The sequence below is a fragment of the Squalius cephalus genome (genome assembly GCF_949319135.1).
Source record: "Squalius cephalus genome assembly, chromosome: 11".
Lineage (NCBI taxonomy): Eukaryota > Metazoa > Chordata > Actinopteri > Cypriniformes > Leuciscidae > Squalius > Squalius cephalus.
In genome coordinates, this window is record NC_137132.1 from 16,434,590 (window position 1) to 16,458,858 (window position 24,269).

At 37.2% G+C, this 24,269-nt stretch overlaps 2 protein-coding genes across 4 annotated transcripts; both read right to left on the reverse strand.

Moving 5' to 3' along the window:
• Positions 1–413: 413 nt before the first annotated feature.
• Positions 414–11,121, reverse strand: nlrx1 (NLR family member X1). Of its 3 annotated transcripts, none has more exons than XM_079885964.1 (9): positions 10,952–11,120; positions 9,586–9,708; positions 8,588–8,657; positions 8,366–8,475; positions 7,614–8,236; positions 5,247–6,670; positions 3,819–3,905; positions 2,810–3,061; positions 414–1,259 (listed from the first exon to the last, which is right to left on the reverse strand). In XM_079885964.1, exons 2-9 carry the CDS (start codon positions 9,689–9,691, stop codon positions 905–907), a joined length of 3,027 nt encoding a protein of 1,008 aa, XP_079742090.1. In that variant the 5' UTR covers positions 9,692–9,708; positions 10,952–11,120; the 3' UTR covers positions 414–904. The 3 variants fall into 3 exon arrangements, with proteins under 3 accessions (XP_079742090.1, XP_079742089.1, XP_079742091.1); XM_079885963.1 differs by having other exon boundaries at positions 7,614–8,239; XM_079885965.1 differs by lacking the exon at positions 3,819–3,905 and having other exon boundaries at positions 7,614–8,239; positions 10,952–11,121.
• Positions 11,122–13,423: 2,302 nt separating this feature from the next.
• Positions 13,424–24,059, reverse strand: abcg4b (ATP-binding cassette, sub-family G (WHITE), member 4b). The gene is made up of 15 exons (XM_079885969.1): positions 23,879–24,059; positions 22,426–22,666; positions 19,729–19,846; positions 19,398–19,530; positions 19,177–19,227; positions 18,939–19,084; positions 16,942–17,065; positions 16,736–16,850; positions 16,235–16,377; positions 15,937–16,035; positions 15,406–15,574; positions 15,168–15,268; positions 14,844–15,002; positions 13,767–13,885; positions 13,424–13,680 (listed from the first exon to the last, which is right to left on the reverse strand). Exons 2-15 carry the CDS (start codon positions 22,655–22,657, stop codon positions 13,455–13,457), a joined length of 1,935 nt encoding a protein of 644 aa, XP_079742095.1. The 5' UTR covers positions 22,658–22,666; positions 23,879–24,059; the 3' UTR covers positions 13,424–13,454.
• Positions 24,060–24,269: the final 210 nt, after the last annotated feature.

Here is a 24,269-nt window from a genome sequence, read left to right on the forward strand (position 1 = left end):
CTAATGCTAAAGTAGACGGATATGCTGTAAACACAAAGGTTTGTAAAATCAACCCTGAACAAACCAAGTGAGAAATATTAAAGGGATAGTTCACCCAAAAATGAACATTCTGATATATTTATTCACCCTCATGCCATCCCCAATGCATGTGACTTTCTTTCTTCAGATAAACACAAACAAATGTTTTTTGGAAAAATAATCTATCTCTGTGAGTCCATATAATGCAAGTGAATGGGTGTCGCTTGGTTGACACTCGCAGCGATCGTGACTGTAATCTATACGACCCCAGTGGATGAATCAATGTCTTTCAAAGTGAAACGATAGGTGTGTTTAACTTCTTAACATTGCTTCCAGTGTACTGTGATACAAGCGTTCTTGAGAGGGGTGTTTTGACATGACGTAAGTGCGTTGTGAAGCTTTCGCAAGAAGTGGCTGTCCTCTGTGCTTCAGTGTTACTTCCCACGCAAACTTCACAACGCACGTACAATCATGTCAAGCTGAACTTGAGTACTTGAGAAGACAGTTGGCCCGAATCGAGTTTTCATAGTTAAAAGAGTTTAAAATATTTCTAACATGCACCTATCGTCTAACTTGAGAAGAAGACATTGATGGATCCAGTGGGCTCAAATGGATTACCGGTTTTTCAAGCGTCAACGAAGTGGCACCCATTCAATGCATTAAATGGATTCACAGAGATGGATGATTTTCCTAAAAATTTTCATTTTTGTTGATCTGAAGAAAGTAAGTCATTTACAACGGGGTTGGCATGAGGGTGAGTAGCCTAATTGATGAGAGAATTTTCATTTTTGGGTGAACTATCCCTTTAAGGCTGACTGGATTAGCAACAAATATCCCTTTGAGAAATTAGACACACCTTATTCCTTTAGCTTCAATCGTAATTGCATCATTTTGTACCGGTCCCTGTACCCGTATCACTGCTCTTTTCCAGTAAGCGCAAAGTTTGCCTCACAACGCTCTCTACTCGCCGGAAGTGCATCTTTTTCCAGAAACTCGGGTGCTGTTTCCGACCCCATTCCAGGTCTTTCAGGAAGACCAGCAGTTGCTCGCGTACACGGCCTCTATCCCAAGAAAGAGAATTTTTTCCAATAACGTTCAGAATGGGATGCCAGTCCTCTGAGATGTCTGAACCCTCTGTTACAGAGGCCAGGACTTTCACCCGCCGGCCCTCCTTCACCCGAGGAACACCACGCACGTGCAGCGACTGCTTGCCCACATCGGTAAGCTGGTTCAGGTACAGGCTGGGAGGAAGCATAAGCATTAAACATTTATTAACATCACAAATTAGCATGAAATTAGGTGGATTTATAAGATATAAGTGAAAATACAATTACAGATATTAAGAATTATTGTTTACTAGTTGAAATTCAATTGCTGATATCAAGAATTAGCATTTTAACTAGTGAAAATAGTATTACAGATATCTAGAAATGTAATTTTTACAGGTAAGTATAGCTATGGTAATGAGTTTATGAATATTAATGAGAACTGGATTTCCCATACTCCTCTTTTAGCGCCAGTATAGGCCAAAAATGGAGGAAGAACATCCAGTCAGAGAAATGCCTCCTTGTTTATTTATTTATTAGTTTGTTTGTTTTTGTTTTGTCAGTTTCCACATATCCCTTCACTCGATTGGGATGTTCACTTTTATTCTGGACGGCAAGGGCAGTGACTGTAACATCGAGCGTAATTTGCAGTATTACACCGTGTCCTAAACAGAAGCGATGCGATAAGATTCCAGCGACAAATAATTTGCCTGCCCACACTAGACGCGACTGCGAGATGCGTCAAAATCAATCAAAACCCACAGCCAATCAGAACCGCGTGTGGGCGGAGTCTCACGGCAAGTACACAGCACCAGAGAACAATATCACTATATATAAATATATATATATATATATATATATATGTGTATATATGTGTATATATGTGTATATATATATATATATATATATATATATATATATATATATATACAGTGCTATGCATAAGTTTAGACACCCATGCCTAAAGTTGACTAAAAAGAGGAATAAAAAAATCATCTTTTGGAAATTGAACTTAATGCCTTAATTTAAAAAATGAGGAAAAATCCAACCTTTAAGGACACCAATTTTCTTTGTGAATGAATAATGTATCGTAAATAAATAAATGTTCTTCCTTAAAATACAGGGTGCATAAGTTTGGACACCCCTATGTTAAATTCCCATAGAGGCAGGCAGATTTTTATTTTTAAAGGCCAGTTACTTCATGGATCCAGGATACTATGCATCCTGATAAAGTTCCCTTGGCCTTTGGAATTAAAATAGCCCCACATCATCACATAGCCTTCACCATACCTAGAGATTGGCATGGAGTACTTTCCATAAGATCATCTCTCAATGCAAATCAAACTAGCTATTAGGCTAACTGAAATAAAACCATAGGGGTGTCCAAACTTATGCACCCTGTATTTTAAGGAAGAACATTTATTTATTTACGATACATTATTCATTCACAAAGAAAATTGGTGTCCTTAAAGGTTGGATTTTTCTTCATTTTTTAAATTAAGGCATTAAGTTCAATTTCCAAAAGATGATTTTTTTATTCCTCTTTTTAGTCAACTTTAGCATGGGTGTCTAAACTTTAGATAGATAGATAGATAGATAGATAGATAGATAGATAGATAGATAGATAGATAGATAGATAGATAGATAGATAGATAGATAGATAGATAGATAGATAGATAGATAGATAGATAGATAGATAGATATTTTGACTATTAAATAAAAACAACATGTATTTTTCTACTCACTGTACTGTGTGGATGCTGGGATGTTCACGACAGGCATCGACCAGCGTGAGAGCTGCATTGTCTCCGATGTTGTTGTAGGCCACATTCAGTTCCTTTAACATGTTATGCTGGCCCAGTCTCTCAGCCAGCATTTGTGCCGATTGGTCCCCGAGGCCCGTGTGCATCAGATACAGCTGTTGCAGAGAGTGGTTACCAGACAGAGCTTCCAGTAAATTGCTGATGCCGGCATCCGTCAAGTAGTTGTCACACAACCTGTGATCAGAGTAACACAAAATTCATAAGAAACACTTTTTCATATGTATAAACACTGATTCTTGAGTACTAGTATGAAACTGTAAAACTAGTTCATGTATCATTTAATTTTTCTGGATTAACCTGTTAAACATCGTCACAGTTATACATTTACATTTGGCCACAACTTTCAGCGTCTTTCATTTTCTCACAAATAGTTTTTTCCTAGCTCATTTCTGTATGGGTCAATACTGTCAAATACTAAAATTATATGCCAAAAATGTATTATAAATATTGACAAATTTTGCATTCACTTCAGTGATTGTCAGGACAATAAAACTAGAACTATTAAAAACATTTTAATTAAAATAAAGCTGAAATAGTGTAAATATAAATATTAGATGGAAAACTAAAATAAAAATATATCTTTCTTTTCTTTTCTTTTTTACATGAAGTATTATATTATGGTCTGACGACAGTGAGTAGTTTTATAAATTAAGAGTAAATCAAATGAAATGGTGTGTTTGGGTAAAAACACTCTAGTGATCATCTCTGAATAATTTCAAAGTGGAAGTGTTACTATTTCCAAAACTCAAGATAACATTTAACACGTTTTGTCCCATGTCTCAAGACTCAGTGAACAGATGCTATGCCACTTATGAATACATTGCACGAAGGTTACTGGCAGAAGTGTCATTTTTTTTGTCAGTAAAAATGTCACCTACCCCTCAACCATGAATATATCACATTTACAATGTGCTATTGAAAGTAGGCTTACTGTAATGACTTAATAGTACAGTTGGGCTCAAGTAGGAGATCTCGCAGTAGAATGCAGGACTCGGGACCCAGGCTGTTAAACTGGAGACTGTAAACACACAGTGAGCAAAAACACACACGCATGCCATTAGTTTGCCGATTTCCCAGGCAGAAAATCAATAACTAATGAGGTAATTGTGCTTAGGTGTAATTATTACAGACTGCATTCTGCAAGCAAAGCAACTTAAATTCAACAATTGAATCCATAGTACAAAGTTGCATGTTAAAAGTCCAATACTTTCAATCAATAAGATGCAGCACATTAAAAAAACTTTTTGGTTATTCATAAAACTTGAGGTCAGTGTATTACAGGGCACTTCAGCAAGCTTCTATTGAGGATCAGATCATTTCAATAACATTTTAAAGGGGCCAAATATTTATTAAATCTAATTATCAAATTCTAGCACCTTTTTGGCCAGTTTAACATGTTGACATAAAAAACACTAAACACACTTAATACTGTGTTTTTATGAACATTAGTATAAATCAGAGTTGGTAAGTTGCTAAGAATTTTTAATGCTTTTAAAAGAATTCTCTTATGCTCACCAAGGCTGTATTTATTTGATCAAAAATACAGTAAAAAATAGTAATACTGTGAAATATTATTACAATTAAAATGAAATGTATTTTAATTTTAAATATTTTAAAATGTCATTTATTCCTGAGATGGTAAAGCTGAATTTTCAGCATCATTACTCCAGTCTTCAGTGTCACATGATCCTTCAGAAATCATTATAATATGCTGATTTGCAACTCAAGAAACATTTCTTATTGTTATCAGTTGTGCTACTTAATATTTTTGTGGAAATAATTATAATTTTTTTAGGATTCTTTGATAAATAGAAAGTTCAAAAGAATAACATTAATTTGAAATATAAATCTAAACTTTTGAACAATACTTTTTTTTTTCTTCATTGTGAAAGTTCACCCATACATTCCTCTACTGAAAAAACAACAACAACAAAAAAAAACGGCCTATTAGCTGGTATCCTAGACTGGTCAGACTGGTCTGAAGGCTGATTTTGGCCACTTTTCAGGTGGTCATGTTGAGAGAACCAGCTTAAACACACTAGCTTGACCAGACTACAAGACCACTTTAAACCAGCGAAGAAAAGCAAAACTCCTAAGGCTTTTGTTTGCTAGTTTTTGTTCTCAGCAGGAAACATTTGAAAGAAGAGCAGACTGCTAGTTGATGCGCCCTGGAGTACACTAACTAACTGAATGTCAAACATGTATTAATATCAGATTTAGCAATATCTAGAGAGGTAAACAAAAAGCTTATGTTAGATGTTCAGTATGCTTAAAAGGTTTCTACTTTTATGCACAACACTGCATGATTCAAGCATGCAAAACATTGGCTAGTTTTCTCTATAGTACGTGCAAGTCTCACTTGAGGTTGCTAGTGTGATGGAAGGCTGGCCAGAGGATCTGCAGTAACTCTGGAGTGATGTGGCAGGAGGAGAGGTTGAGCTCATTAAGGTGGAAGCTTGAGCGTGTGCAGCCCAGAACGGTGCTCAGCACAAAGCACTTGTGTGGCGTCATGCGTACGGTCGACAAGTTAATGGTCTTGATGGATTGTAGGACTTCAGCAGTGAGTCGAGGGTTCTGAAACTCATACAGCAGGACCAGAAGGTCCATGAGTTCCTCAGGAGGCTGCTTCTTCTTACTCTCCTTGATCAGGTGTTTTCTCAGCGCACGAGTGATCTGAACAACCGTATGACTCTTGATGTTGCATCCGAGCTGGTCTAACAGCCTCCGGTTCCCATAATGAAGTAGTCCACCCATGAAGATAGGATAGAGTTCAAACGCCCTGGTGTCGGTTTCCTGTTGTGGCTGAGGACCATGCACTCCCAGCAGACTTTGCTCCACCTGGTCCAAGACATCTTCGTTGAAGCTGTCCTCTGAACGAAACATTTCCGCAGCCATGGTGTTCGCGATACGCCCTTTGCTAAGGCTGCTGAATCGCTCAAAGAATTTTGGGAACAACTTAAGCAAGTTGAAAAGAGCGAAGATTCGGAAAGGTATGATTTTGGAGAGGATGCTCAGTAGGCTTGTGATATCCTCAGTGGCTTGTCCCAAAGCCTCTGAAACCTCCCTAGTCAACTTCTCCAGGACGCTTTTGTTCTCGCCAAGAACGACATAAAGAGCAGCTAGATATTCCTGCATGGCGGGAACAGCAAACACATAGCGTCTACCACCAGTTTCGGGATCTGTACCATGATCATCACGAGGCACCAGAAAGAAATCAAGCACATCTGTGCGGAACACCGCCAGTTGCTGGAGCTCTTCGTCCGTTTTAGTCTTGCCGCCGACCCACTGCTCCAGTTCGTCATCGGAGAACGATGTCCGTTTGTTGGTGATGCCATCAAAAGCTAGTTTACCAACAGTACGGACCACATAGAGCATTAATGAGTTCTGTTGCTCTTGTGAAGAGTTGTTTCCATGCACAGTTATCACTTCTCCTCCGAAGTTGAGCCTCATGAAGCTGGTGTAGGTGCCAGTGAGGGTTCGAATCGGTGCCTTCGTATCAGTAAAATGCAATAAATGAAGAGTGGCGCATGTGAGCCAGCAGTAAGATGGTAAGAAGCAAGCGGTAGCTAACTGAGTTTCCCGCTGTAGATTTAGGTAAAGCATCTCTATGAGCATCTCGGCAGCCTTGTCCGGCTTTTCTTCATTCTGTTGCAAGAGTCTACTGGTGAAGTAGGCTCTCTGGCGATCAGGATCATTGAAGCCACAGATCTGTACATAACGTTTTATGTATTTTCTAGGAACGTTGTCCACGGCAGATAGTCTGGTTGTAACCAAAATGCTGGCCTGAAAGAAAATCAACATGTTTTAGCAGCTATAAATTACAATAAACATTAATCTAAAGGAAGGGAGGTCAATGATACATAAGATTCCCCACATGTGCAAAGTTTTCATTTTGATCTCATATTATCATATTTAAAAAAAAAAACGTTTATATGATTGTCAAGAAAAGTGTAGATAAGTGTAAAATCTAACCAAGTAAAAAGTAATTATTTCAATATAATTTTAAAAGTATGTGTACACATCTTTATCATTATTTTCCATCCATTTTTATATGTTTCAATATAAAAACCCATTACTGGTATTATAAATAAATATAATGAATTCATAAATATGAATTAACCACATAAAACTATCTGTCTGATATTATAAGAGACTTACTAACTGACCCTGGCACACAGCCCTAAGTGTCTGCAGGGGTCCTCTTTATGATATAACTTCCTCTTTTATGTTTTTTTTTTTTGTTGGTATTTTGGTAGCACCACATGACTTTGATATGTCAGACATCATATATCAAAATGTATGATATATACATTTTTAGACGTATATAACGTCTAATTATACGTCATATACATCTAAAAATGACGTATATGATTTTTTAGATGATTTCTAGGAAAGAAATAACAAAATTAGTCCACTTGAAAAGATTTTCTTTTCAAGAAAATCATTCTTTTTTTCTTCATTATGAGAAACAAAATATCAATTTAAATTAAGAAATAAAAAATCCTCATCATATAGCAGGTGTATTAAAGTCACTGTATTTATGAATTGCAGTTTTAATGTATTTGTAAATTAATAGATCTAGAAGAAAAAAAAGAGTGTCATGTCATTAACCAATGGTAATTACATCACAAAACCACGACCCATTTAATCTGGAACATGACATGATTCCACATGCCAGGTCACAGAAAAAAAGCTTCAAAAATAAAGAGCTGAGCTCATTCAGTACCTCAGGTAGCAGGTACTTCCTAAGCAGATTAACAACAACAGCTCCTGATGGGAGAGCCTCATTGGGATCACTGCATAACTCTGTGGAGCCGATACGAAAATCCAGCTTCATTTTCTCCATTCCATTGAAGATGAAGAGGACATCCTTAGCCTTGTCATTATCTCCACTAAGATAAGGTGTCTTGAGAAGGTGCATGTATTTCCTGCCTACAAGGTTTCGAAGGGATGTTGGTTTGGATAAATTGGCGAGATCCTCACAGGAGAAGGGCAACACAAGTTTGAACTGGGAGTAAATAGATCCAGCACACCAATCCAGCACCATTTTACGGACGACAGTACTTTTCCCTGTGCCGACGGCCCCATATAGCAAAACATTTAGTCCTCGTGCCTTGTTTCCATTATTATTATCATCAAAGAGCTGCTCAACTGTGAGAGAGGGACGTGGAGATACCCTTTCCTTTGCCTTGAAGGGACTAAGGCCTCTATCCTCATCAGGATGATGCTCTAGGATAAGTGGCTCCACATGCATAGTTTCGGGAGAAAAGTAGCCACCGAATCGCCTCTCCTCTTGAGGAAGGTGACTGAACCATAATGCCAACTTCTGTTTGTGGATCTCAATGGGATCTGCTGGTTAATACAAGCATGAAATACATTGCTATTTTATGAGATGAATGATCATTGATTAAGAGGCACTAAATCACTAAGATATTTTAATATGGCATCCAAATGTAAACAATTAATGCATAAACTCACCTGTGACAGGCTCATAGGTACAAAAGAACCTGGAGTTGAATCCAGAGATGGAATAGCACATAGATGTTCTCAGTTCTCTCCATGTATTTCTATAAGAGCTTGTTTTCTTGCTGATGAGACGAGACAACACACAGACAATTTCAAAACATATTTTCTGAAAACACTAGACATAGATGCTGCATCAGGAAATGCTGGATTAATTTCTCTCAGAATTATACTTACATTGGGAATGGCAAGTGACGTTGTTTTACACTACCGCAGATGCCATCTGATCGGAGGCTTAAGTTAAAGGCTGAAATGAGCAATTATTATTTCAATTATACAAAATAAACAAACAATGATATACATTGCCGATGCATACTGATATACGTCTGATATACATTACCTTTTAAAAGTTTGGGGTCAGTATAATTTTAACATCAATACTATAGATTTTTTATTTTAAAGCTGCAGTCCGTAGTTTTTCTTCTTTGTCGCCATCTCTGTTCAAATCTGCAATTGCAGTTATTAGTGGAATTATCACTCTTTTTTTCTGTAGCCACTCCGAAGTCCGAAGTCTTTTGCATTTTATAACGGGGGAATCTCCAGTTGTCATTGGTGATTGTTGTTTGAACCTTTCTGGATCCGCCATCAAATTGATAAGTTTAATTATATCAAGTGCTGTGAGGAAAGGCTATAAATCTCCACCTCCAACATCCTCACATGCAATATAGCCTACTGGCCGAGACACCTTCTTTATGTGTACAGATGTGACGTAATGACGCAAAGACATGCTCGAATTTCCCATGGAAATCCACCAGTACCACTGGAATTAAAAACATTATTACAAGCTTACCGGTTTGAATTGAGCTAAGGCAAGCAGATCGTTTTGAACACTGGCTGGTTATGTTCTTGCTCAAAATTTTATTTTGGATAATTTTTAACTCAAAAAAGTTACGGACTGCAGCTTTAAAATAAATTGTTTAACTTTCTATTCATCAAATAATCCTAAAATAAAAAAATATAATATAATAGAAATACTTATTTAAAATTGTAATAATATTTCACAATAGTAAAGTTTTTTCTATTTTTGATCAAATAAACGCAGCTTTGGTGTGCATAAGGTATGTTTTTTAAAAATATATTTTGTGTGTGTGTTCATATATATTTTGAAATAAATAAAATAAAACTCACATTTGATTAATTGATTATTTAAATTTTTAAGATCATTGAACACCTACTTGTTTCAAGAGCCCTGTTGTGAAGTTTGCAGCAGACATCTTTTGATGACCCTCGGCATCTCCATCTTAACACTTCCGTTCCTGATGGCCTTCCAAATCGCCACATTTTGACTAAAATCACCCCTAAAGTATGATATATTTTGTCATAGTTACTTTAAAAGGTTAAACAGGCCTGGAAACTGTGTAGTACAGGGACACCAATGCTATAGTCAACACAGTAATATAAGTGTATCTGAGAAAAACAAGCCAAACCTTGTAAGGTCACTCCTTTGGCTTTGTGTTTCAATGACACATAGTGCTTACACAGGAACGTGATACACATGTTTTACCAACACACCCTAAGTGTTAATTTTGGATAATGTGTATTATCCAAAGAAACACCATGATGCATAACTACTTAGTGTGAACAATGTGGCATTTAAATACTCCCCAAATCAATTCCAGATATATATATATATATATATATATATAAATTCTTCACAAGGTGAGTTGAAATTCTGGCCTAGGAAAACCCAGACGAACTTCCGGCAAATTTAGATTTGCTCTGCAAGTCAGTCTGGCCAAGAGCCCATTCAAGCCAATTTCAAGGCTTGAATGATCAAGAAAGTCAAGTGATTAGTCTGTGTATTTAATACACAAGAGAAAATGTTTGTTCTAACTTTGTCCAAGACAATATTCAAAGGCCCTCCTATCTAAGATTTATTGGGGTCCCCTGGAAGTTTTCCACCACTGGTTTAGACCATCTAGAAAACAACTACCACATTCCCTAACAGTTAGCACAGGGCAAATATTTCAGACAGTTACAGTCCAAAATAACCAACAATCAAATGCTTAATGGTGATATTTAACAATATGGATTCTTTTTAGTCTAAGTCTAGCTTAAAGACAAATGATACCAAGTACTGCATACAGTGGCAATGTAAATCTTAAGCCATAACAATTCCCTATAGCTATACAACCCTCGTCTAAAAATAGTACAATCAGATCAGTGTTTATCATATGTTTTATTACTATTATTATTTGACTTGTACAGCTCTTGTTAGCAGTTGTCTTATCTGTAAAACATTTGCATATCCAACTGCACTTTAAAACATTTCGTACAGGTCAAACCGTTTTGACTGTAATGTAAACAGATGTATCCGTCACACGTGCCTGTCATGCATCTTCGAGTGTGATTAAGATATTTAATGGAATTCGTCAATTCGATTTTTGGAATTCAGCGTTGCTGTGACGTACTTTATTTCAATATAAGTACAAATCACCGTTATGTGTATGAATGTGAGCAAAAGAGCACAATGACTAATACTATTAACATGAGAAATCAGACGTAACGATTAAGATGCTTGTAATTAATGCAAGTCTTTACCTAATCTAGAGGCTGGGAATACGGTGAATTCTTCCGAATTTTCCCTCTAACTCTGCCAGCGTTCTGACGCTCAGATCAAAGCCGAGGAAAGCGTCCATTCTACGGCAGGACGTTGAGAGCTCTCCGCTCCGTCTTCCTGCTAAGCTAGTCAGTCGTAGTACCGCCCACAAACACAAACGTTCAACTTTGCTCTTAATTTTTACAACGCCGTAGCGAAGGTCAGATTACTTAATTAAAGCCATAAAGTAGACATCGTGAAGCCACATTTGCCGAGTTAGGATAATGTGAAAGCATAGTGAATGCTTTTTTAATAGTTATATCCTACCGGCAGCTTCAAAATCTACATTCTTAAGGGTACTGCTTGAGTTTTAAGTCCGATACAGATTTGGTATATTCAGACAGCAAAATCATACAGCATGTCACAATTTAGGCCCACCCAAGCATTAATTACTTTGACAATAATATTATGCGATGTCAAGCTGTTTTTGCCCTGATCAAACTGACACACCTATTTCAGTATCAAGTCCAACCAGTTATATACATGGACCAATAGATATAGGGGTTCTTCTACTGTAAGCTCTTTGTAGCTCCAAGGAATTCTGAGTAGTTCACAATTCTTAGAAAGGTTCTTTGATGAAACATGGAACAAACAGGTTGCACGTGGTATTCTTCTGTTTTATGTTTCTGTTCAATGAGTCAGAGTTAGTCAATGTTCAAAATAATTTTCTCTCTCTCTCTGAAATGCACTGTCAGATGGCTTAGTTTTTACTTACTGTAAGAGGTCAAATAAATTATAACAATCCAAGCATTTATTATTAAATTATTCTATGAACCAGTATGGATACTACATTCAAGCAGTGTTTTGCAATTGTTAGTCAGAAACTGCACCTCTGATGGGTCTCAGAATTTTATTTCTAAACACACTACATACATTTGGCAGTATGACATGTTAAGCAATACATTGCTGATATACATAGTATGAAAGTTTGTTGGTCTAAAAAAATTATAACTTTGTTTTAATACATAATCTGTAGCACCAAGTAATTACATAAAATTTCAAGACGAAGATACTAAATAATCAAAAAAGAAAGAAACCTATAATAAAATATACTATACAAAAAGATTGATACAATGGCTTAATAGAAACCCAGGCACTGTGTGAACCTTCACAGTCATCTGGTTTAAATAAAACCTTTAACCTAAAAACCTTTTCAGACTTGTGCAATGATATATAAACATCCTCACCTCAGGCTCAATATGTTCATGATGTGCTTTCTGAAACTGAAAATGGAAAAAAAACACCAACAAAAAACACTTCATTCAAATTAGTGTTTGAATAAAAAAATGGCATCAGTGTTCGTGTGAGCTTAAAATCCAGAGTTAAATGAGTTTTAGAATTGCCACAACTATTTTAATTATAGGAACTCCTTTTGGAAGAACTAATTTAGCTCCTACTTCAGAGTAGGGTCTAAACCAGCACTATAGGAACTATCCGTGACGTTAGTGTACGCTGATTGGCCGAACACACGCGAAACACCAGCACCCGCCATTTTTAAAAGGGCTGTGGAAAACAGTGATAGATGGGTCTCTTAACCTTTAATAGTTAGTCCCTGGTCATTGTCGCCTGTCAGTGACGTAATATCCACGTTATCCCTGGTTTCCGCTCATACTGCCATAGTAACTATGGCGACAGACGTGGATAACTGCGTTACGTCACGTACGCTCACGCTGTTGTTGTTTCATTCAAACATTATGGACCATGGCAAGCAGACTTTGGGACAAAAGGAGAACTAAAACGAGAATCAATATCAGCGTGGCGTTTTCGAGATGCCAAGAGCTCCACGTCCGCGACTAACTTCGGCTTGACAGAGACGCCGCTCTTGCATGTACTGTATTAGACAGGTGAGCAAATGTATGTTATTCTAATGTTGATTTAGCTTACTGCTAGTCTCATACAGCCAACAAACTAACACATAGAATAACATTATAACTTTCAACACACTCAAATGCAGTTCAGTGTGATAGTGTAGACCAAGTGAAACAGCGCTGCGTTACCTCACAAGTTTAATTTGTCAAATAAACTGACCTGTGTGAGTAGTAATTCAGCACTTGCGGGTAGTTCGGTAGAATGAAATGTCCTTATTCCTTTATATCCGCGGGCGCTGATATCTGTCTCTCATTAGCAATCGTGACCTGCTTCATACCACAGTCATGTTAAAAACATCAATGTATTCACTCATCCATAAACATTATTAGATCCATCACCATGACGACAAGTTCCAGAACTTGAAGTTCCGCATATGCGTCATCAACCTACGCCTTTGTTATTGTAAGAGGTTAGTGACCTCTAGCAGCGAAAAAATTACATATTGTTGCTTTAATCCAAATGAAAACCAAAATGATCAACAAGTAAATCTGACCTTCCTGAGCAGAGGATGACACCTTTGGAAATGGTTTATAGAGTAGCCTGAGCTAGAGACCATGAAAGGCCATGACTTGAAAATTATCGCTCTGATTTTATTTTGTACCGAAGAACCAAGTAAGTGGCAAGTCGCAGGATAAGGAAGAAAATACCCAGTACAATGAAGTCCATGTGGAGCTTGGCATCTTCTACATCCAACAACTGCAGAACTTCTTCAGGTCTTTGGAACTTGCAAACCCTTCCTGGACATTCAAGCTCAGTTCGGTTCATCCCATAAATGGACAAAATCACCCCCTCAAATCCATACCTATCATAAGCACAATCAAACAAACATGAAACTAAAATTTTGCATTGTGAAAGCAAACACATCTATTTAAGATATAAATAGCATACCGGACATAGGACACATAAGAACTCCACTGTAAGTATTCTGGAATGGTGTCAAAGTTCACAAAGAAGCCTGAGAAAAGTAGGACTGGAATGGCTGTAACTGGACCAACAAAAGTGGCCACCTGTGAAGAAGATGCACAATACAGTGTGTATAAAAAAAGTCTATGCCAAGCCAAGACAAGCTGAAAAGTTACACCATAACCAAAAGCAGGCATCCAGACTGAACAAATGACTAGCCATTGGATCCTAAAATTAAACATTTAATTTAATATGAGTTTATTTGTATAGTGCTTTTCTCACAACAAATATTGTTTCAAAGCAGGTTTACACAAAAAAACGCTTGGTTTAATGTTACAATTTAGGAAGCAATCTGTTATCAGTCAGATGACTATCATAGTAATGGTCATATGGCAGTGACATATTATGAGCTTAGGTTGTATTTGATAACCACCTAAACTCACAGTCTTATTTTCAAACAGTTTTTCTTACACCATGTCTACACTGACATGGCAGTTGTCGCATCCCAACGCAACAGCTTGAGGCTGTTTAAACTGGACATGACAAAGCGACTGCTGCAAATCCATTTGCCTTCATGTCAGACGTAGCGTGCACACTTGAAGTATGTCAGAAATAGAAAAGGGCATCAGTTTACCGTCAGGAATTTGTCATGTCGCGTTAAGCCACATCCAGTTTAGACAGCATCACAATAAGAAAACGTTTTTTTAGCATTTATGTTTCTTTAATTGCGTTTTTTTAAAGTGAACGCTTAGTGTATACATATAGACGAACGTGCAAAGTATACTTAATTTGATATCGTGTACGAACACAAGTGGTCATCACATGTGCACCAAAAAGGTTTAATCTTTGTCCAGTATCTGCGTTATTTTTCTCCAGAAGTTATGACCAATAAACTAGAGTTGCAGGCATCTCTTAAACTTTTATTCTCTTAATATAGAAGCAAAGTTTTCACGGCTATCCTGACATGATTTGAAATCTACTGTCGTAAGTGTTTTTGTCACAGTCTGGAGCCCTAAGAAATAAAGACATTTAGTTAATAGTGACAGTAGCTGCAACATGTACCTGAAGGGATGTGGAGGCAGCACCGACCAGAAGCCCTAGAGACTGAGCTACTAAAGCTGTACAGATTGACAAAGCCAAAAACAGCAAGTAGCGGGTTGCCTCTGGAGGCTGTTCAGTCATCCAGTACACAATACTGCAGTACATGATGGGACAAATGACCTGAGAAAGAGTGGACTATATCAAATGTTGGTGTTATAAGTGTCCATGATTCTTTCGTCTTAGTTTCATTACATTATACTTTCAGCAGCACTATCAAAATATGCTCAGCTTATACCAGGCATAAAATGGAGTCAGTAAGGCTTAGACAGGCAGACAGGCACCCACCTGGAATGGAATGTCAGCCATTGTCTTAGCCAGATAGTAAGCCTTCAGACTGTACCAATAGTTTAGATGTTCTCTCAGAAAAACAGCCATCTCTAGAGGAACTGAAAACAGGGCAGAGAATCTATCAGATCAAAACAACTTTCACTTCCCCTGCTGAATGTAGGGCATGAGTTAAGACCCAAAATTGTGGTACATGTTGATAGTGAAACTGTGACATGGTTGTTTTTTTCTAACTTACAGGTAAGAACTGTAGGCATCAGCGCTCCAAACATGATAAAGAGCATTGAGAAGAAGAGGAAACCAGTGTTGTTGAAGACTTTGCTGGCATCATTGCCAATATTGAGGTACAGCAGGCCTATCAACACTCCAATCGAGATGTGTGACATTAGCCGCAGATGTGTCAAAACCTAAAACAGGAACCAAACGCCATTATTAAACAATTCTGCAAAAGTAAAATGCAATAGCTACAAATTTCAAAACGGAGTTAAAAAAAAAATATATATATATATATATATATATATATATATATATATATATAATTAAAAAATGGTATCTAGTTTGTAAGACTGGTTTGGCTCAACTATGCTAAAGTGAATATTTATATTAGATCTACCAAAGTTCAATAAAAAATAAAATATTTTTGTCACTTTCAGTGTTGGTATAGTTACTTTGAAAGGCATCATATTGCATTATATTGGACACACCCTTAGGAAAGTTTAGGACTGACATACCAACTAAATGATGTCAATTAAATGAAACAACATTGTACCTGGTCTCTGCATATTGTAATAAATGTTCTTTTAAATAGAATGCAGAACTGAGTCAGAGAGCTTGTAGCAAAGGAATGGCTCTCAATGTGTCCTGAATCCTGTAAAAGCAAGTGTAGGAAACATTAAGAAGACAGTTATATCATATTAAACATATAGTATTTTGTTTATTTGAAAGAAATTTTTGAACACAGTGGATCAGTTTGTCTAGCTTACATCCTGACCACAATATATGCAAGTAAGCATTACAGATGCTATTCACCGGAAGCAACGGGAGTTTATGAAACTAGCATCACTCACTTTGACACATTTTGCAGTGCATGGGGTTACGGTGGTTTTGTCGATACAGTTGCACTTTTCCTCCAAAGCACACATGCCACCCTGAACAGCCTCAAACAACACAGGGTTCAAGTCACCATACTCTCCTGATGCTACCTCAATGACTACACACAAAACAGACAGACAGAAGCACAAAACAGAGGCATGATGCATTATGTATATATATATATTATTCAGTGCTCAGGAAATATGTATTATTATTAATGTTGAAAACTTAATAATGCTTAATAATGTACTGCTTACTATTGTATGTGGAAACCATGATACAACAAATGGTTTTATAAAGTTTACAGGAACAGAATTTATTTGACAGAAATCAGAAAAAAACATTTTTTGCTGTCACTTTGGATCAATTAAATGCATCCTTACTGAATGTATATATACACACACACATATATGTATATATGCTTGTATATGTGAGTTTGTAAGTATGAGTATTTATAAAACACATGGTCAACTCACTGAAATCTGCAGGATTGTGGTATGTTGGACAGTGAAGACCCAGTCCCTTCAAATAAGGGATGAGGTATGGGACACTTCCCTTATATATGCACTGGCCTTGGCTTAAAATATACAGCTGTGAAAGAGACACAGAATAAATCAAATGATGACTGAAGTGATCTGAAGACGTTTCAGATTCCCAAAAAGATTTGCACATGCCTTTGTACCTTATCAAACATCTCGAAGAGTTTGGCACTGGGCTGATGAATAGTACAAATGATGGTTCGCCCTCCTTGTGCCAGAGACTTCATTAAAGACACTACCTGGAAACTGGACGCACTATCCAAACCACTGAAATCAAAAAGCAACATTTAACAAAAAAAACAGTATAGTTACCCTTACGGAAAAAAATATATGGGAATATACTGCAAAATATAATGCAGAATATATTACATAATACATATGGGAAACTTGTGCTTATATTTTTCAATATACAGCAATATGCATGACCATATATGGCTATATATTAATACATATAAAATATTTATAAATGAAGACAAAAATAGCATTATATGTAATATTCACAACGTTTTATCCTTTATTGTGTACATATATTGCACATACATGTTCCCATATAAATGTGAATGTATGTTCACACATATATACACACATTCCCAGAATGAGCTACAACAGATTTCTAGTTCCCAGCATGCTTTGCTTCTGACTGTTAAAGGGGAGCAAATGTTAAAATGAAGTGTTATTTAATGTGTTTTGCTCAATATTAATATAGGGGGAGATCTGTCAGTGATTTAAGTTGTATTATTTTGGAATTTAAAAGGTTTTCTGATATGTCTGAGTTTTTGGGATTACCATTGTGCTGAAGAGCCTATGGTGAGGTTGATGATTGGCCAAAAATCATTAAGGGTGTTTCACAAAACCAAGAATGCAAGAAAGGACTTGTGTTCTTGGGGAGAACGCTCTTGCTAGTTGTTCTTGGAAGAATAAACTCACAAGGTGACGAGCACACAGAACACTGCTGACAGTTTGAGACGATATGTTCTTGCTGGTATTGCGCAATAATACCCCCGCACAGACGCCGTCTGCAGTTACCCAAACATAACGAGAATTATTGGCGATAACAGTCAGGCTTTATCGCCCAAGCCTACCCTCAGCTCAAGGGATTACTCTACAACTGTACACTAATGTAATGTATATTCATAACAATAAAGCTACGCTTATGGAGATTCTCACTTCCGAAAACGTTTTAGCACATTTTCGATTCGCCATAAATTTTCGTAAAAATGCCAATATTTGAAATCTACAGTTGATTTCTCGCATCATATGTTCTCAGAAGTGAATTTAGTGATGAAATAGCGTACGAAATTGTAGAAAAACGACTTGCTGTATTGATCTGCCTCTCTTTCCTCGAATGCCGAAATGAATGCTGGGATATTTCTGCCGTCAAGTTCACACAAGTTACCAACCTATGCATCCTCGGTAAAATGGGCGTGTCAAGAACACTTCCGGGATTTTTAACCGTTCTTGCCAAAATGCAAACTTGTGTATTGGGACAGTACTTGGGCAGCGACTGATGACGTTTCACAAGTCCACAAGAACACAAGTACAGACAAGAACGCATATTGAGAAATGGCCTAAGTCTATAATTACTTTTTTTTTTTTTTTAAATGGAAGTGCTCTCCACAGCACAGTGATAGTCTATTGGCAAAATACTTTAATACATGCCAGTGTGATTGTGCTTTTGTTAACAAACTAGACAATATGAAACATTTAAAATGTAAATAAGAAATATATTACATTATATATTTCTTTATATATGTGTTTATGCTGCATGAGTAAATATATCAGCAATATATTACACATGCAGTACCAGATCTGATCACATATACATCTATATATTATCAAGTGTATTACTGAATATAAAATTACATACATTATGATATATTAGTAAATATATTGTCACATATTTTTCAATATATGAAAAACGGCAATTCCTTACGTATTATTCAATATATTGTAATATATTAACACAGTATATTATTCTGTATATTTTCAAATATAATATTAAACAATTTAATATGTTGATCATTCATTTATAGGGAAATATATTTTCTTTTCATAAGGGTATATATAAAAATCCATGTCACAAGCACAAGCATATAAATAATGCTGTTTTATTTGTGTCTAAAGACTATAACATCATTACCTTGTGGGCTCATCAAAGAACATGACTGGGGGGTTGTTTACTAGCTCGAGGGCAATAGCTAACCTCTTACACTGTCCCCCAGAGAGAGAGACAGTATGAGTGTGGACACACTCATGTAGTCCCAGGGCTGTCAGGATTTCTTTTATCTACATGCCAACATAAACACATGGAAAGTAGGTGAAATTTCACAGGGAAAAATACTGGAGCAAGTTTGAATGAGGTCTTGAGCTTTACCTACCAGCTCTTTTTTCACCTCTGTGTTTTCATTAAGCTTCAGGTTGGCTGATACCTTAAAAACAGTGGAGAAATCATTCAGTTGAGTTCATTCATGTGTTTCCCTTTAGAAACAAAAATGTTTCTGCACATGAAAATCATTCTGAAGTGATTGTAATATGACCATTAGCATCAAACCAGCAGTAGGGGGCATCCTTTACCACATCATTCTCCCTGCAGACTCACCATCATTGCTTCTTGAACAGTCAAGTGGGGCAGCAATTTGTCTTCCTGCATAATGTAACAGGACATTTTACGAAAGGTTCGGAGGTCTCGGAGCTTTCCATTTACCAGTATCTGTCCAGTCATCCCTGTTTTCCTTCAAAGCACAAGACAACCAGCAATCGGTATATAAGATTTCAAGATTTAAATTAATTTAATTTAAAAATATATATATATATATATATTTTTTTTAAATGCATTCCCCAAAAAAATCCAATAATATGATCAATTAGAACAAATAGTTTTTGTAATATTTTTTTTTTCCACATTACTTTTGCACTCAATGTAACCTCACCTGTACCCTGCCAGGATGTTCATCAAGGTAGACTTTCCAGCCCCAGAGGGACCCATAATGCCAATGAGTTCCCGACTACAGAACTTGCCTGATAGACACTTGAGCAAGGCCTTATAACCTGCAGGGGGGAAAAAAATGTATATGTTTGGGGTCATACGGTTGGTTCTCCTTTTGAACAAACGGTCAACTTGCAGTTAATCCCTTCAAATAAGAAGTATGGTTTAATCCATGAACCTCATGACTGTACTACATATTTTCTCCAAAGCTAAGAAACGTGAGAAAGTGAGTGATAAAGGTGATGAGAGAATCAGAGTCCAAAACCTTTAAGTTCAGTGGCTAATTAAATCACTCTGGACAAGTCTGCTCATTGACCTTTCTATGAGTCCACCAAGATGGCTTTCACCCACCCACAGACCGAAAGGTCACATAAAAAAACAAACATTTTGAGGAGTCACTGAAATAGCAAAATCTAAAAAGAAAGAAAGAAAGAGAGAGAGAGAGAGAGAGAGAGAGAGAGAGAGAGAGAGAGAGAGAGAGAGAGAGAGAGAGAGAGAGAGAGAGAGAGAGAGAGGATACACTCCCAGGATTGTCAAACCCCGACTTACTGTATTTCAAAGCAAGGCACCATAATTAGCAGTCTAACAGCCCAAAAACTCTGTTCTCACAGTCAAATCAAGGAAAGCCCTCTTTTTTACCCTTTGACTTTATTCCCATACATGTCTGTTCACTGAATGTTTAGAAGTCATTTGATGATGCCATATTATCATCATTGGTGGAGCTCTTGCTTTAGGCCACAATGGAAGCATAGAGTGCAAATTACATTTTACACTTACATTCACATGTATCACCTCTACAAATACATTTCATTATGTGTTTCTTTATTATAGTGCAGACATATTGTGAATTCTTCATTCATCATGCATAAGAATAGTCAGGAGAATTACCAAGGAACAAGCATTAGGATGATGTTACTCTCCCTAGTGATGTCAGATGTGATGTCAGATGTGATGTCATCTAATTTAAACTACTTGATGGCACTGCAAAAATAAAAGTCTTGTTGGCCCATGAAGGCTGCAAAATAGTAGCATCTTCCACACTGGTATCTTTTCACCAATACATAATAAAAGTAAAGAATCAACTCCTATCTTTGGGCCAGACTAGACAGTGCGTGCAGTGAGACAGCTTCATTAGATACAAACAGAAGTGATCAGAATGAGATACCAGCATTCATGAAGTTATACCTGCAAATCGAAAGATCTAAATGGAAAAGCAAGGCCCAGATTAGTCTTGTTAATTGTTCTAATGTGATTTTAATCTCCTCTGTATGCTAAACTGGTAAAATACGATTACTTACCGTATCCGCTTTGTAAAAGGACAAAAGCTGCTACTATAAGAATGCATCTAGCCAAGACCAGAATGTTTTAATTTCCGATTTGACTTATACAACCAAAATATAAATAGTCTGTGTTCATTTGTGCACAATTATTCAGGGACGACCTGGTTGGGAGTAACGCATTGCTACAAGTAATGTAAGTTAATCAGATTACTTTTTTCAAGTAACTAGTTAAGTAATCCATTACTTTTAAATTTACAACAAAATATCTGAGTTACTTTTTCAAATAAGTAACGCAAGTTACTTTGGCCCTGTTTACAAAATGCGTTTTGATCGATCGGATCGCAAGTAGATGAGGGAGACACAGTCTGTTCACTGAACGTTTTGAAGTCATTTGATGCTGCCATATTATCATCATTGGTGGAGCTCTTGCTTTAGTCCACAATGGAAGCAAAGGGAATGCAATTTACATTTAACACTTACATTCACATGTATTACCTTTACAAATACATTTCATTCTGTATTTCTTTATCGTAGTGCAGACATATTGTGCATGTTACATGTAACATGTAACATGCATAAGAATAGTCAGGAGAATTATCAAGGAACAAGCATTAGGATGTCTGTCTAGTCTCGTCTGGCTAGCGTGCTTCCCGTGTTTACGCGTTAGGTCAGTAGGTGGAGGAAGGCGGTCTTTTGTGGCTGTCTGAACACATTCGACCACATGAGCATTTACACTACGAAAGCAATTTGGTTGAATGCGTTTTCGACTACCTCTGGAAGTGGCCAAAAGTGGACAAGCACAAAACCTTTTAGACCCCGTTTACACCTGTATTTACCGTCGTCCACTTGTGATCCAATCGACCAAAATGCATCTTAATGCCAGGTCTAAACAGGACCTTCGTTTTCCCATTTATTGACTAACATTTCTCCTTTCCACAAGTACTAAGTAAGGTGCAGAGGCTTTGTGTGCGCTAGACTAAAGGTGACCATATATTTACGCACCTCATTTGCACAAAAACAGATTCAGTATTCCTCAAAAATTAATAACAGCGAAATGCAAACTCAGAATATTACGCAAACCAGCTATAATTAAATATGTTAAATAAAACAAACATACTTTATGTATTTAATCTCACTTTAATCTCATCAGTCTTTGCTGCTGACCTTCGATGATCCAATTCAACCATGCTAATGGTAAAACACCATGTTTGTTTTTTGCTGAAGTAAGAGTGTTGAACTTTCTTCTCCTGCATCCTATTCTTCTGCAATCCAGAAAGGTTTGTTTGAGCTGCAGTCTCTACTGTACAGATGTGAACTTGCATTTATGCTTACATTAATCAAAATGTGTATGCGCTCCTGACCTTTTTTCTTCCACCACGGTCCTTCTCTGATGGTGTAGGAGAGGTCACTGAACTCCAGGTTCACAGTAGTGCGTTTGGGCAGGTGAGAGAAGCGCTGTGCCTCTGTGATGTGGTTCTCCACCTTCTTCAGATGGGTTAGCAATGGAGCTTCCTGGGGCTGTGTTCCCCCATTACAAAGGCTGTCTTCCATTGTAATACTAACTGTACCTGGATCAGACGTCTTCTCGGACATTCCAAAAGTCTAAAAGGGAGCAAAAATTCTTCAGTGGTGTGACTAGCCTACATGTCTAAAAAAACTATATGGTTACATTTTTACATTTAATTTCACTGTGACTTCTAGTCAACAAAATGACATGAGTCATTATACAGTACATAACTATGCATTCAAAATGAGAAATCTCCAAGGGGAGCATCTTCCTATATTCTGCCCTTGAAACGCAAACCTTTTTACACTGTCTGCTCATTCAGGAATCAGGAGAGGCCCCAACTCTGTCAAATTGATCTGGTTTAGAATTTGGAGCTCTTGTAAAAGGCTAGGATTTGGTTTCCTCCAAGAGACTGCATTGTGCTGGCACTGAACTGACCGGCTAGATGTAAGTCCCTGGAGTTTGACAGCCAAAAGGAAGAGCGAAATCAGAGAATGTGAATAGCCAGGTCAGAGACAGATATCATTGGCTCAGTCCCACAGAGAGCACTAGGTAGGAGGGGATCGCTCGAGCGTTCACATGAGACTTGGTAGATTGTGCCGTGCGGAGACAGCCTGTACAATGGAAATCTGGTTGGAATGTATTGTATCCATTGAAACATAATCAGAATTTTTCATAGACGTATGGGTAGAACAAATTATTGCCACTGTGATTTCTGCCCACTATTTGGTGAAATACTGTGCATGTTCATTTACAAGCGTTAGATAACATTTGCAAATATGTCTTATTATCAACCCTTTCAATTTTATGAAGAGATATCTGAGAAAATAAATTTGGGGGGATTTGTTAAAAAAGAAACATGAAATGGATCATCTGAGCCCTGAAGTGTTAGAAAACAGCATTGTATTGATATGTTTCTGCAGTTTTTAAGGGTAATAATGTTGTTTTATTGGACAAAAAAAAAAAAAAAAAAAAAAAATTAACAGGCCAACATAGCTTTGTGGTCTTTATGCTGTGTACACTAATCCACAAGGAAATAAATGAAATGTAAACCTCACTGAGGTTATCAAATCCTCCTAAAATACCATATCACAGCATAGTATAGTATTACAATTAAAATATGTGATAAAAAAATGAATTCCGTAAATAACATTTTAAGACATTATTATTCAGACGTTGTGCTATTGTTCTCATGTCAGTCATAGATGATAAAACAAGTATTATAAAGTTATGCTCCTGCTGAGAATGAACTGCAATGTCTGGTAACAAATCAAGTGTTCAAAATTTAGGGGAGGGAAAAAACTTACCTTGGGGTACACTTGAGAGGAAATATATTCGTTTAAGTCTTGAAAAGCACGTCACTTTTTTCCTTAAGTACCAGAAATAAGCCCTGCCACTGGTAATCCCGTACAGAACTGAATGAAAAACCGAGTCCTGACTCCGGAGGGAGTTTAGTGGGAGGTGTGACGCAAAACCTGGGATGGAGAGGCTGCTGCTCACTGTTGAGCCATGGGTGGAGTGTGAAGTCCAGCTCCCCCTCTTTAGATGTAATTTGGGCGTAATGGGTGGATCTATAAGGTCCAACCACACTATCCCTACTAGAGAGGCCTGCACTCCCACTGGACCCAACGTACGTAACAGAGTGCGGCGCGGGACTAGATTTGATGGCCGAGTGCGGGCGCGGGCTAAAACCAGACC